Genomic DNA, 13,416 nt, shown 5'->3' with positions numbered 1-13,416 from the left:
CTTCTCTTTTATAGCATTTTTTAGAATTCTTCTGTTTTGATATCAGGGATTATAACTGTGCAAAACTGTTTTTCATCTGTGTAAAGACATAATCAAAAATATCTAGCTCTTGATTAGGTACATAGAAAGAGAGAGAAGGAAAGGGACTGTTGAATGGAAGCTTATCAGATGGACGAGATATCTGAGAATTAGCACAGACACCTGATCAGTCAACACTGCAAGTACAGTCTTTGTGCCAGAAGCAGACCTAAAACAAAGCGGACTGGGTCAGGGTCCAGGAGACTTAGTGAACAGATATCACAGAACTGCCTGATCTCAACCTTCTTAATAACATTTGGCTAAGAAATATAGATTAAAGACAAGGCAATAATTGGAGAGTTTGCTAAAAACAAACAAAAAACCCACATGCTTCTTGACTTGTCACAGGTTCAAATCATAAGTAACACACTGCCTGTCCAACTAGCCACCTTTTCCCCCTCCACCAGAGAGGAAGGACACAGGTCTATCTTAGTTTATTACTCAAAACTCTCCTAGCACCTCAGCAAGCAACCCTACCCAAATTCAGCAGATCCACAACTTGACTCCCGCAATCATGTGTCTGCTTCCATGGAGACACACAGCAGATCCGAGCAATCTTATCCACTAGGAAACATGAAGACTTCTCGCAGCAGGAAGTATTGGACTCTAATCCTGTATGTAAGCAGTATGCAGAGCCTAATTAATCCAGAATCTGCAACAGCTCCTTTGACCAGGACTTTGCAGATACAAATAAACATTTTTTTCCTCTCCTGCAGTATCATGAAATAAGATTGCAGAGGGTTTTTTATGTTGCAGTATAAGATTTCCACCTCTGGCAATCTTTTATCCCATTTTCACATTGCACTGGGGATCAGTCTGCTATAGTGACATCTCTTGCTACAATTTGTATCAGCCATCTCCACCATTGCCACACATTGTCATCTTTCACAGCAGCCAACCTTCTGTAGAGTTTTCCTCTCTAAGCTGGTTGTGACAGATTAGTGCATCAGCAAACTCCATGCTGTTTTGTAAACATTTTGATTGTAAATTGCACTGCATCCTTCACTTTTGCACTGTAGCCTCCATCATAGGCTGGGACACCCAGGAGGTGTTACGGTCTATCAGTCACAAACACATGCTCATATACATATGGGAAAGCCATCAAGAGTCCTCAGCCTGGCCCTGGATAGTCCTCCATTCAGATATGTTTGTTCCCCATTGCCTCCAGCCTTTTGTTCTAGGGTAAACTTAACAATAATCATCCTGTCATTAGGCAACACAACACAGCATTTTATGATAAGGAGATAGTAAAGTTCTATAGGTTGGAGTAGGCTGGAAGTAGACAGACAGGCAATTGTCACCTGTGTATTGCCTTCCCTCAGGTGAGACTCTCTTGCTGTTTTGTCAATGGAAAAAGGACAATGTGTCTGTAGAGGCCTCTGGCTTTTTACCTGGTTTGTGAGAAAACTGAGTATTTCTCTCCATTTGACTCAGCTATTGCTCCCCGAAGAGCTTTCTTTCTATGGAAAATAGAGAGGCAGACAGAAGCTGCTGTACTTGGCTATCTGCCTTCTACATCCTGAGCCAGAGCTTCTTGTGCAATATAGCATTTGAGGAAATAGCTCTGGCAGAGAACTTAATTGTATCTTGGGAGTTGTCAAAGAATACTGGTTAAGACATTTTTCTTCATATTGATTTTATCTTTGAAGGTTGCTAGACCAAGCAACAGCTCTTCTAGCCATAAGGGCTGGCAGTAACATATGCCTGCATAGTAAATGAAATTTATACTTTCTTCCTCAAGGGCCTGTCAACTCATCTGTCTGGTCTTGGGGGTGCAGAGTGGGAAGAGTCAGCTGGGTGACAGTATTAGATTCCACTGCAACATCTGCTTTAGGAAGCTGTACAAAGTTCACATTTATTCTTCAGAAGAGATATAGAGCAGCTTCCAAATGAGAGCAGTTTTGTATAGCTTCTCTGATTCAGCATGGTAGGGTGTGTTTGGTTCTCTTGGTAACTGCCTGTTGACAATGAGGATCTGTTCTAGCTTCAGGAAGGAAATGTACCACTATTCCAGCTACAGGATAGAAGCATGTGTGTGGCTGGGGTGGCAAAGAGAAAAGATATTATATTTGGGCATCAACTAGCAGATCTGACACTCTGAGGGTCCTGTGGTCACTGTTGAACATTAGAAGAGAGCACCAATTATAAAGCTGCTGTCAGGGCTATAGGCAGCTAAGTCTCGTGGTTGGAGTCTGAGTTGGCGTCGAGCCAAGGGTCAGAGGTGGATTCAGAGACCGGGGCAAGAAACAAGAACAAAGTAGGAACCAGGAGCAAGGCAAGCAAGTAGGATTCATGAGTCAGGCAAGAAGGCAAGGTCCAACGTAACAGCCAGGTAGAGACCAGTTGTAGAGACAACTTCCTGTGGGTTTAAATAGGAAGCCCTGACAAATCAGAATTCATGGTGTTCCTCCAATCAAGCCCTGAGAAGTCCTCCCTGATGTCACTTCAGGTTTCATTGTCTTTCCTGCTCAGAAGATTAGTAGCAAGCCACTGAGTGGCAGCAGAGAGGCAACAGTCAACTGGGGACCCTGGGGACACATCTTGAAGACCAGTAGGATCATGATAGTTGCCAGCAAAAATTCTTCTTTATCTCTGAGTAACAGTGGTATAAAAAAAGGTTTGGAATCTTGTTATTTTCGGAGTTTAGTCAATGGGGTTAGCTGGTGTAGAGCAAAAGCCTACGCAAACTCATGCTCCTGTATGTGACATACACAGTAAGAGAGACAAGCTGGATGATGTATAACTTATTGGACCTGCTTCTGTTAGTGAAAGACAAGCTTGTGAGCTACACAGCTCTTTTTCAGGTATCACACAGTAAGACTTAGACAGGCAGCTTTGCACTTGTGTGTGTTGACAGTATACATGACCTGCAGGGCAACCGGGGTAATTTTACATGGCCTAATTTTCAGGAGTACTGAAGAACCACAACTGCAAATGAAGTCAGACAAGTGCAGGTGCTCAGCACTTCTGAAAATCAGGTCCAGAGCATGCATTATAGGCAAGGCTGAGAGCACCACCTATTAGTGAGGTTGCCTAACACTTCCCATTTTAAAACCATGGTATCAGTTGCTTATAGCTTTGGCAAACTGTTTCAGCTGAAATTTTCTATGCCAAGTGTCTGCCTAAGGTGGATTCATTTTTGGGAAAATTTCAGACAAAATAGTTCAGCCATTTCCAAGACTAAGCCTTGGAAAAAACAAACAAGCAAACAAACAACCAACCACACATTTAATTTTATATGGAGAAAACAGAACCTTAATTCTAGTATTTCTTAAGTTGAGGGTTTGCAACCTTAAATAATGTTCTTTTAAATGTAGTTTTTGTATGTAGTACAAGAGAGGATTATGAACATGGTACTATTGATCAGAGGACACTAAACCCTTCTATTGCAAAGTTCCAAGCATGTAAGTGTGTCAGACACATACTTAAAAAAATAAAGTGAAGAGCAGACATTTAAAGCGTACTGAGCCTAGCTGAAGATTGGCCAGGTTAACTCCTCTTCATAACTAGAAACACTAAACTGCAGACAGCTGCCAAAAACCCTCACAACCACCCCACATATAATCGAAAGAGTAGGGAGGGTCTTTACCAGTTTCAAAGTCTCCACCAATTGCATGGCCCTAAGTCACACACATTTCAAAGGAAAAATAAAGTACTGTGTACTGTCACCTGAATGTCAACAGACTAGGGCTGCCATTTTTTTTCCTTCTCCCAACCTGTGATTATTTATCAAACAGAAACATTAAGTTACCAATGATCTACAGTATACATATAATTATCTGATATGTATTATGACACTATTCCTAGCAGGGGACAGTTTTTATTTAATTATTTTCTATAGCCCTTGGAAGCACTTGTTTTTTTATATTTTCTCTCAGTATTAAGGAATACTTTTGCTTACCCTACCTGTAATGCCCTAAAAAGACCTACACTCATTTTTAAGTTAAAATCCTTCGTTTCTCAAAGTCTGGTGCACCAAGATTAGCAAGACAAAATTTGTCATGTGCTGTAATCATTAGTGCATGGAATGTGTCAGTTAATACTAGCCCTACTACTCCAGCGTGCTAGCTCACAAATACACACCACATACCGTGTTCAGCATAAAACCAATTATGTACTGTTTTAACTGGTGTATTGTCGGGAGTTTTCTATCACAGACAGATTTAGAGAGCATGAACCTGATTCTCTTCAGTATAAATCAGAGTGGCTCCATTGAAGTCAAAGGAATTAAGTGCATGTGAAAGGAAAATAAGGCTCCTTACATTACATACAATATGAGAACCAGATACTCTATGACCAAAAGGGATTTACATCAAGATATCAATCACAGGAATGCCAATTTGGAAGCAATTTAAGGACTCTTGATGTGTTTAGGAAGAGCTTCAGAGAACAACTTCTCTGAGGAGTAGAGAGAAGAAAGAAGAGTTTAACATATGATATGATAGTGTAAGATACTTTAGCTCAACATTTCAGGTGAAAACCCCATCCCAGAACCCTGAACTGTGATCTTAGCACAAAGGCACAGTGAGAAGAGAGGGATGCTTTTTAAACACCACATTGAAATAACCAATGTGAACACATTTAATGACAGCTGTTTAAGTACTGTAGGGTTCCAGACAGATAGTTACAATTACATTTCATAGATACAGCAACAGGCCAACCCCCAACAAACAAAGCTTCCGTATCTCAAATTCTGCAAAACTCTCAACCCCACAGAGCCTCACACTCCTCAACCATCTCCAAGTGCTGACTTATAGACATTGGCTCTGACAAATGCCCCAAGTTTAGCTAAGGTAGATTATTGTGGACCAACAGGCATGGGGATGGGACCAATTTCTAGCTCAAGGGCCCCCAAGGAGTCCAACCAGCAGTCCTCTCTTACAAAGCAAAGTACCTCCAGCTGAAGTGCCTCTGCTGATTGTCAACTACACTGCTAGGGCACATGGAGCGAGGGGGCAGTCTCTTACAGACAGCTCCCAAGCCACTGGGGACACAGGCCATGGTGAGCACACTGCCTCAGGAAGCTAGGAGCTGCCTGATGGAGGGTTTTGAATATCAGTTGGATTGCATATTCAGTGGGAAGCAAGCATGGATATTTTAGCACAGAGGCAGTATGCTCACAAGGCCTTTAGCTACAGGAGCAAAGTTACAACAACTAAAACCTGACTTTCAAGCATACATAATTACTCCTTTTTTAAATAATTCAGGTCTTTCACCATATGGAAATTTGTAAGATTAATTATTATTTAGCAAAGCACCAGAAAAGTCCAGTGGTTTGGGAACTAGCCTGGGACTTGAGAGACCTGGGTTCAGCTCTATGTCCTGCCACAGACTTCCTGTGTGATCACTTAGCGTCCCTGTGCCTTGGTTGCTTCTCTGTAAAATGGGGATAAATAGCACTTCTCTACCTCATAGGTTTGTTGTGAGGAGAAATACATTAAAGATTGTGGGGTGCTCAGATACTGTGGTAATGAGGACCATATAGATTCACAGAGTGTTATCCCACCTGTCTATCAGGAAACCCAGTTTCTCTTAAAATTGAAGCTTTGCCAGAAAAGCTTACAGGAGAGTGAGTGAGTGTAAGTAAACAGGTCTGATAGTGTTTTTAAAACACTATCTAATGTCATAAGGATTGCATTACTTGTTTCTACAAAAAACACATTACAAAGTTTCAAGTGACATGAAACCCTTTGATGGCAGGGTTTGTTTACATCCTTTGCACTCACAAAGTCACACACTTCCTCAATTAATGCAACACTGATTTAAAAAAAAATGTCGTTTAGTGCTCTGAGAGTTTTCAGAAATTAGATAAGCTATGCACCTAACTCCTGCTTTAAAAAAAAATAAAAAGATTGCTGTAGTAAAAATCAAACAAAACACCCTTAAAAGGAGTGTCATTGAAACTACAGTTGTGCACTTGATTTTATGTGCTACTGTAACTAGAAGAGGATCTCATAGGGATCTTCTATTTAGACTCACACAGCCTAGGGTAGTATTATGCAGTCCAAGTGTATATATTTAGACTAAAATTCACATTTATGCAAAAAAAATATAAACTATATGATTAACAAACATAGGTCCTGATTCCACAAGCAGATCCTCATGACCTGACCTTTGCACCATAAAAAGCACCATTGAAATTATTAGGGATCCACCAAAATGGATCTGTATGCAGGGTCAGGGCCATCAATTGTAGGAAGTCAGTGAGCTCAAGAGTGATTCAGGGAACTGCCTCTTCATTTGTATGGGACATAGTTGCTCCCTTTCCTATGTGGGAAAGGGGAAAAAAAATGCAGAACATGCCTCTTCCATTCCTGAAGCATTGCCTCAGGAACAAGTTATTTTTGCCAGTGCATTTCACTGTGGTGGGTATTTTGGGAGTGCACCTGTTTGGACCAGAGATAAAAGTGTTGGAAGCATATACACCTTTCCAGAAAATGAGATCGCTGCCTTTTATGTTCTCCATCTTCCTAAATGTGTTTACAGGATTGAGATTCAAGTTGGCTGGAAAATGGAAAGATCCTCTTGTGAGAAATGTCAGTGGGTTGGACAAATAATTTAGTCCCAACTCCAGATGAAAAGTCAAAGATTAAATTTTTCACAGGAGCACATTCTGAAAAATTCAATTTTGGGAGAATTGAAACTGAATTTCTCAGCTTTCTCTTAGCTCCATGGACAACTGCCTTTCCATGGTGCCCAACTCCCCAGGAAGTTGGAGTCATGGGGTATCAAGCAGGCCTGGGAGGCACTTCCTAGGAAGTAGAGGCAGCCCAGGCAGGATGACCTGCTTTCTTGCCTACGTGGTTTCCATCAAAAGTGTTGGCACACTGTTTAGATTCCATCAAAACAGCATTTTCTGACAGGTAAGGGTTGTGTTGGAAAATTTTTGACCAGCTCTAATCATGATCTGTGATGTGTAACTGGGAACTGTAATTTCCAACAAGGATGAGGCCTTAAGGTGCAAAATTCAAACTCTCCCAAATTCAGGTTTCTTTGAAGCCAGATATTTGGTTTGGGTAGAACTCTAATCTCTGGTACTTTGGGTGGCATGTGAGTAACACTGGTCATATCTTTCTTCAATATTTTATTGCAAAATTGTGCACCAAGTATTTTCAACTTTCCAAGAGTATTTTACATTTGAAGGATTGTTTGTACCTTCACAAGCTACATATATACAGCACACAGGAAATGTAGCCATCTGTCAGGCAGTAAGCAGAAGCTAAACACTATACAGCACACTGCACAATTTTTTGGTAGGGAAGAACAACGGGAAATTTTGACCAAGAAAACCAGAGCAAACCACTCCCTCTATAAGAACTATCATGAGGTCTATCATATTCAGGCAAAACAGATGGAAGTTCAGTTTTAACTGACAGTACTCCATGTGGTTTGCCTCATCAGTTATACATGGAATTATGTACACGTCATAAATTACTTATAAAAAGCCATACAAGGATCTTATCTTGAACTAAACAGAGTGGGGATAAGACAAAATAGGGAGGGGATAAAGAGCATACGGTATGTTGAAATAGTGAAAGATCAGCGTGTTGTGTATATATTATTAGTTCTTTGGATTTAAAAAGATGCAATTACATAAACATGTCGAGGCGGTAGTGGGATGTTCAAACAGCACCCAAAATGATGGTTGAGATGGGCTCTTCTTCTTTATGAAGGAATGCTGTTGTAAGTGTTAAGGAGAAATTTTAAGGAGAAAACCTCTAATGCAAAGTTAATAAAAATTGAACTTGTACAGGAACTTAAGTTCTAATCCTTCTGGCAGTCACACAGACACAGTCTGTCTTCCTTTGCTCTCTCTCTCTCTCTCTTTTATTTTTTAAAGCTTTCAGATAACATTTTCAAAAGTGCTCAAGGAATTTAGGAATCTGATTCCCCAGTAACTTTGGATTCTAGTGCCACTGACTTTCAATGAGACTTAAGAGTCTAAGTTACTTTTGAAAATGGGACTTAGCTTCCTATGTTACTTAAGCACTTTTGAAAATGTTACCAATATCTTTCTCCACCTTCTGTTCCCATCTGTACCATGGATATTTTAACACAAGCATTTTTCCCATCATGAAGAAGTAATTATGTAAAGAAGCGTCATGAAGGCATGATTTAAAAGAAACACCAACCCTTTCAGGAGAGAGACATTTCTAGTCAATCTCACATATTAATGTTGTATTGGGAACGGCCATTTTATCTTTAAAGCTTTCCCCCCTTTCTAAAGTAAGCTCAATATTTAAAGTGTCACTCATCATACAGAGTACAAGAACCTTCAAAGATTAAAAAGGGAAAGAAATTTAAGTTTGAATGAGTTCCTGGGTATCACTGCCACTAAAGTATAGAGCGAACACTGATCACAGAGCTAGAGATACTGATCTTTCGAGCCCTGCGCGGTTTGTATCTGCATCCGATCTGCAAACATGGTCCGCGGATATCCACATCCGCGGATGCAACGCAAGATTTGCAGGGCTCTATTGGTCTTTACACAATACGATTTTCCTGTCAGTTTTCCATTAGTCAATAGTTATTATTCCCCCCACCCCCAACTTTGGAATAAAAAACTCCTTCCCTCCCCTTAAATACAGAGTACCACTAAGGGAACCAGGGAAAACAGAAGCAGCATTTTGGTTACACCAAATGAAACTCTGACCTTTCACTTCAGAGATAAGGAGAATAATTCTAGTATCATTTACACCTGTGCAACTGTCGAAAAGTCAAACCAGTATAAAACTGTTCTCAGGGGAATCAGAATCAGGACTAGGCTATGCTTCCTGCAAACCAGCATCACACCCCACACAGTGTCCTGTGCTTTCAAGGAAACTCACAACGAGATGTTTAGAGGGTTTTTTAGACTGGATCTAATTATAGTTCCATTACTCTGAATGAAGGTGAACTTAACCCCCTCCCAAATTTCTTGTTCCGAAGTTGGAGGGTGGGGGGAAAGGATTCAAACCACTTTTAGAAGACAAACTAAAGTCATGGGAGATAGTACATCATTGTTACTTTAGTGACTAGACTTTGTACAATACCAGCTTTGTTGAAGCACTGGACACAAACGTGAAGATAAGTTCTGGCACACAGAACTCTGAAGACAACATATGTACATGTTCCACAGATAGCATTCTAGTCTCCCAGCTTTAACGAAAGCCAGACTCAAGTTCTGTTCAGCCCTATTCGTGGTCCCCGAGTTACAAAACTAGTCACGTGTAGTTGGACTATAAACAGTTCGCTATTGGCGTTCAAATATTTTCTTAATTTCACATGATCATATCGAGCCTGCATTCCTGAAACTTTGTAGTCTCTCTACTAACTTCCAGCGTTAACAGCTGTAAAAGAAAACAGCAGAATCACAAGGCAGCCAGTATCAAAAGTTAAGAAACAACATAAAATGTATACAGGATTTTTTCCTTTTGATACTGTAGCTATAGCTCAGCTCGGCCCCACACCACAGGCAACAGGCGCAGAGACTTTACACGCAATACGTCGGATACTTACAGGAGTAGGACACCTTTGTTTTCTCTTTTATTGACAGCCCTTACAGGTTTTAGTTCTTCCACATCAGACTGTTGTTCAGTCATTAGCACCGTCTGCAGAAAGCTCTCTGTGAGTATCCGTGTGTCTCCTCCTCGACCCCTTACTACCAACAATTGAAATAGACCCACCCTCCCACACAACTCTCTCTTGAAACTTCAGAGAGCAAATTAAGCCCAGCTCTTTATCTCTGGCTAACCTGAGCAAGTTTGAGCTAGCCCTGTCAGCGAGACCTAATGGTAAAGAGAAGGCAGAAGAGAGAAAGGGGGAGGGAGGGAGGAGGAAGAGGAAAAAAGAACGAAAGAAAAGAGACATCCTTTTCTCCACCCCACCAGTAGTTGGGGGTGGGGGTAGGCGGAAGGAAGGCGGGCAGAAAGCCTGTTCAACAAGTCTTTCTGGGAGAGGAAACTAATGAGCCAAGCAGGTGAAAACACAGTGATAACAATTCACAGCTGCTTTACTTTTTAAACCATAAATGTATTGGAATGAGGCTATAAAATAGGATTTAATGATGTTAAACATAATTACAAGCGCTGACTTTACATAACTTAAGATATAATAACAGTGACAAAGAACTAAGGCAACACACCATGATCGCGTCTTTTTAGATTACACCAGGAGGCTGGTCTTTTACTGTCACAACTTAAATTATTCAAACAGGATGTTGCCTCATCGGGTACTGCCTCCTGATTACTTAAACAAAAGGTCTATTTAATGTTTTATATGGGAATGACAACGATGACAAGAGAGGCAAGTGGCTGTGCCATTAACCCTTTGCTGCCCCAAAGAGCCAATTTTTGTTTATTTTCAGAGCAGACAATAGGCATGGAGTAGTGGTCCCAACCTGGATGACTAACAAGTTGGCCTTGATGACAGGTATTTTTATATTTGAGATGCCATAGTGATAAGTGTGGTGTAAAACCTTAGGTTGATTTATAACAGCAATAACCTACTGCATTTTTATAGTGTTTTTCATCCTGAAGGATCTCAAAGTGCATCACAAACGACACCACTGATCTTGCAAATTGTTGCATCTGTCTGTATGGAGCCCTTTTGAAATCAATAGTGCTAATTATAGGTACAACAGTCTTTCCTAATGCAACAAGTTGCAGAATCAGGCTTATGTACTTATGCATCATGGAGGATGGCAGTCAGCCATTAGGCAGTAAACTACATAATAATAATAATAATAATATAATAATAGGGAGTTGGAGGAAGAGGTAAGGAGTGGGGATATTGTTTGTCCCAGTGTTCTTCAATGTCAATCTACACTTACAAAAAGAGATGGGTTCTTTACAGGTGGGGAAAAAAAGGCACTTTTTGGTGTCTAAAGAAGTCCAGAGAGGGGATGGATTTTGTATTTTCCTGCTTGTACATTAGAAACTCAGGTCTCTCTAGACTGAAAGTTTTTATGGTGTCTGGAGAATAAGTGCAATGATGACATCACAAAGGCTAGGGGCTTGATCCTGCTCCCATTAGGTCAATGGCAAATCTTCCATTGATGATAATGGAGGATGATCAAGAGAGTGAAAGTTGAGCAGGGGAAAGCAGACTGTTTAAAATTAATTGTTTTGTGTGGTTTTTTTAATTTTGAACATATTTCACTTCAATGACTAATTCACATTTTGGATAAAGGAAGCCTCTGTTGAAGTTCAACACCTTTGCCCCTTCAATTAGCATTTTAGATCTCACAATAAACATATCTGAGACTTCCTAAGGTCCTCCTGCAAACCCAAGAAAGATCAAACTCTACATTCCTGATATTTCTAACATAAGCAAACGGAGAAATTTTGGGCACTTCTCATGAGACACTCAGAACCTTCCAGGTTTATGTCCCAAGATTTACCTGTGACTGTTAATATAGGCAGTACTCTGAAGAAGTCTGCCTAGGTGCCAGCGGTGTGAACCCTCTATATTAGGATAACTCACTAATCACTAGAATAATTCACTAGAACTAATATTTTCACCTATGCTGGCTCAGATAAATCTGTTTTCTGCCTCTGTCTAGCAACACCCTAGGTTGGCATGGCAGCCCCAAGAAACCATCTAACGTCATGCAACAAATATACAGTAGGATCAAATGTCAGACCCCCCCACTTGTACTCTGCAGGATGCTGCTGAATTTGCAAACAGAGAGAAATATTAAATGGCAGCATCTCACACAGGGACTTCTTCATGCTACCGATGAAATATAAATGAGACTATCAAAAATATTCCAGATCTCTGATTGTATTTCATAATGGGTAACAGGTCCAGGTAGAAAATATATATAGTTTCTTTACATAAAATACCATAAGTTTAATGGTGTGGATTGTATATCTATTTACATGTATATTATAAGAACTAAAATAAAATAAAATAAAAAAATCCCCTACAAAACTGGCCCATTTTCATGACATTTAAAATGTATGGTATAAATACAATACATATTTAAATCTGTATCAAAATCACCACCCCCGATCCAGTAGAGTCATCGAGACTCCACACAGAAGAAGAGGTCTTTGCTAGGAGATCCCAAAGTAGGATCTGGACATTTGTATGTATATCAGATTTCCTTCTTTATGTAGTACCAATAGAATTCTCAGCTGAATTTTGTCTGATGATGGGTGAAGCATATTGCAAGGTTTCTTATAGCTTCCTCTGAAGCATCTGGTACTGTCCACTCTTGGAGAAAAGATACTGGATTAGATGGACCACAGGTCTGATCCAATATAACAATTCTCATGTGCCTATATAAAACCCTGGTCCTGCAAATACTTAAAATTAAGTATGTCTATGTGCTAAGGACTGGGGCCTAAATTTCTAGCCATTACATATAGCTATTATTGATTTTACCCCATATTTCCAGGAGTAACAGACAGTGTGAAGAAATATGTATATTCTGCTGTGACTTGGTGCCCTTTCCTGAAGCTCACCCTCACCTGAGTATTCTTACTGATTTCAACAATTGTTGTATGCAGTGCAGTTGTAGCTATGTCAGTCCCAGGATATTAGAGACATAAGGTGGGTGAGGTGATATATTTTACTGGACAGAAGTTGATCCAGTAAAAGATATTACCTCATCCACTTTCTCTCTCTGATTTCAACAAGACAGCTCAAGTGAGCTGCAAGATCAGACCCCTTGCTGACTGGCCTGGAAAAAAAGTCACTTAACCTCAGTTAGTGCCTTATTTTTCTTGTCTTTAAAATGTGGATAATAATGCTAACCAATCACCAGAGTTGTTGTGAAGATTCATTCATTAGTTAGTATTTATACAACAGTTGGAAATATAAAATACTGAGTATTGTTATCATTAAATATTTATTAATCTAGTAAAATAAAATAGTTTCTGTAATAGATTCACAGGACTGGAAGAGGTCTTGAGAGGTTATCTAGTCCAGTCCCCTGCACCCATGGAAGGACTAAGTATTAGTCTATGAAGTATACTATGTATAAGTATAACTATGTATACTAAGTATACTATGAAGCTGTTACAGAGTTCACACTTGCTGGGACAGAATGAGCTCTAGGATTCTGCAGGGAGATGCAGGGCTTGTGTTGCAGTCTCATGCTGCTAGCCAGACCAGGTGAGGCTCATTAGCTCTAATCCAGGAGAATTAAAAGGCCAGGTGCCTCTCTGCTCAGAGAGGCAATAGAGAAGCTTGGGGGAGGAAAATCAATTTATGAGTAGCTATACTTGTGGAGAAAGCATAGAATGAAATGTAGGGTAGATTTTTGTAGCTGATAAGTTGTTTAATTTAATTTAAAAATAAAGACAAATATGTGAAGGGGTAACTTTTAGCCTATAGCCAGTGTGTTTAGAT

The 13,416-nt window shown here is 40.1% G+C and overlaps 1 protein-coding gene across 1 annotated transcript in view; it reads right to left on the bottom strand.

The window, feature by feature from the left end:
• Positions 1-9,981, bottom strand: part of GRAMD2B (GRAM domain containing 2B) — a 44,829-nt gene extending 34,848 nt beyond the window's left edge. The window contains exon 1 of the mRNA XM_045022310.1: positions 9,577-9,981. Coding sequence (XP_044878245.1) covers positions 9,577-9,659 — 83 coding nt within the window. The 5' untranslated portion in view covers positions 9,660-9,981. The remainder of the gene's footprint in view (positions 1-9,576) is intronic.
• Positions 9,982-13,416: the final 3,435 nt, after the last annotated feature.

The sequence above is a fragment of the Mauremys mutica genome, chromosome 6 (genome assembly GCF_020497125.1).
Source record: "Mauremys mutica isolate MM-2020 ecotype Southern chromosome 6, ASM2049712v1, whole genome shotgun sequence".
In the NCBI taxonomy this organism is placed as follows: domain Eukaryota; kingdom Metazoa; phylum Chordata; order Testudines; family Geoemydidae; genus Mauremys; species Mauremys mutica.
Note: the sequence above shows the minus strand (reverse complement) of the source record. Positions and strands in the feature narration are given on the sequence as shown.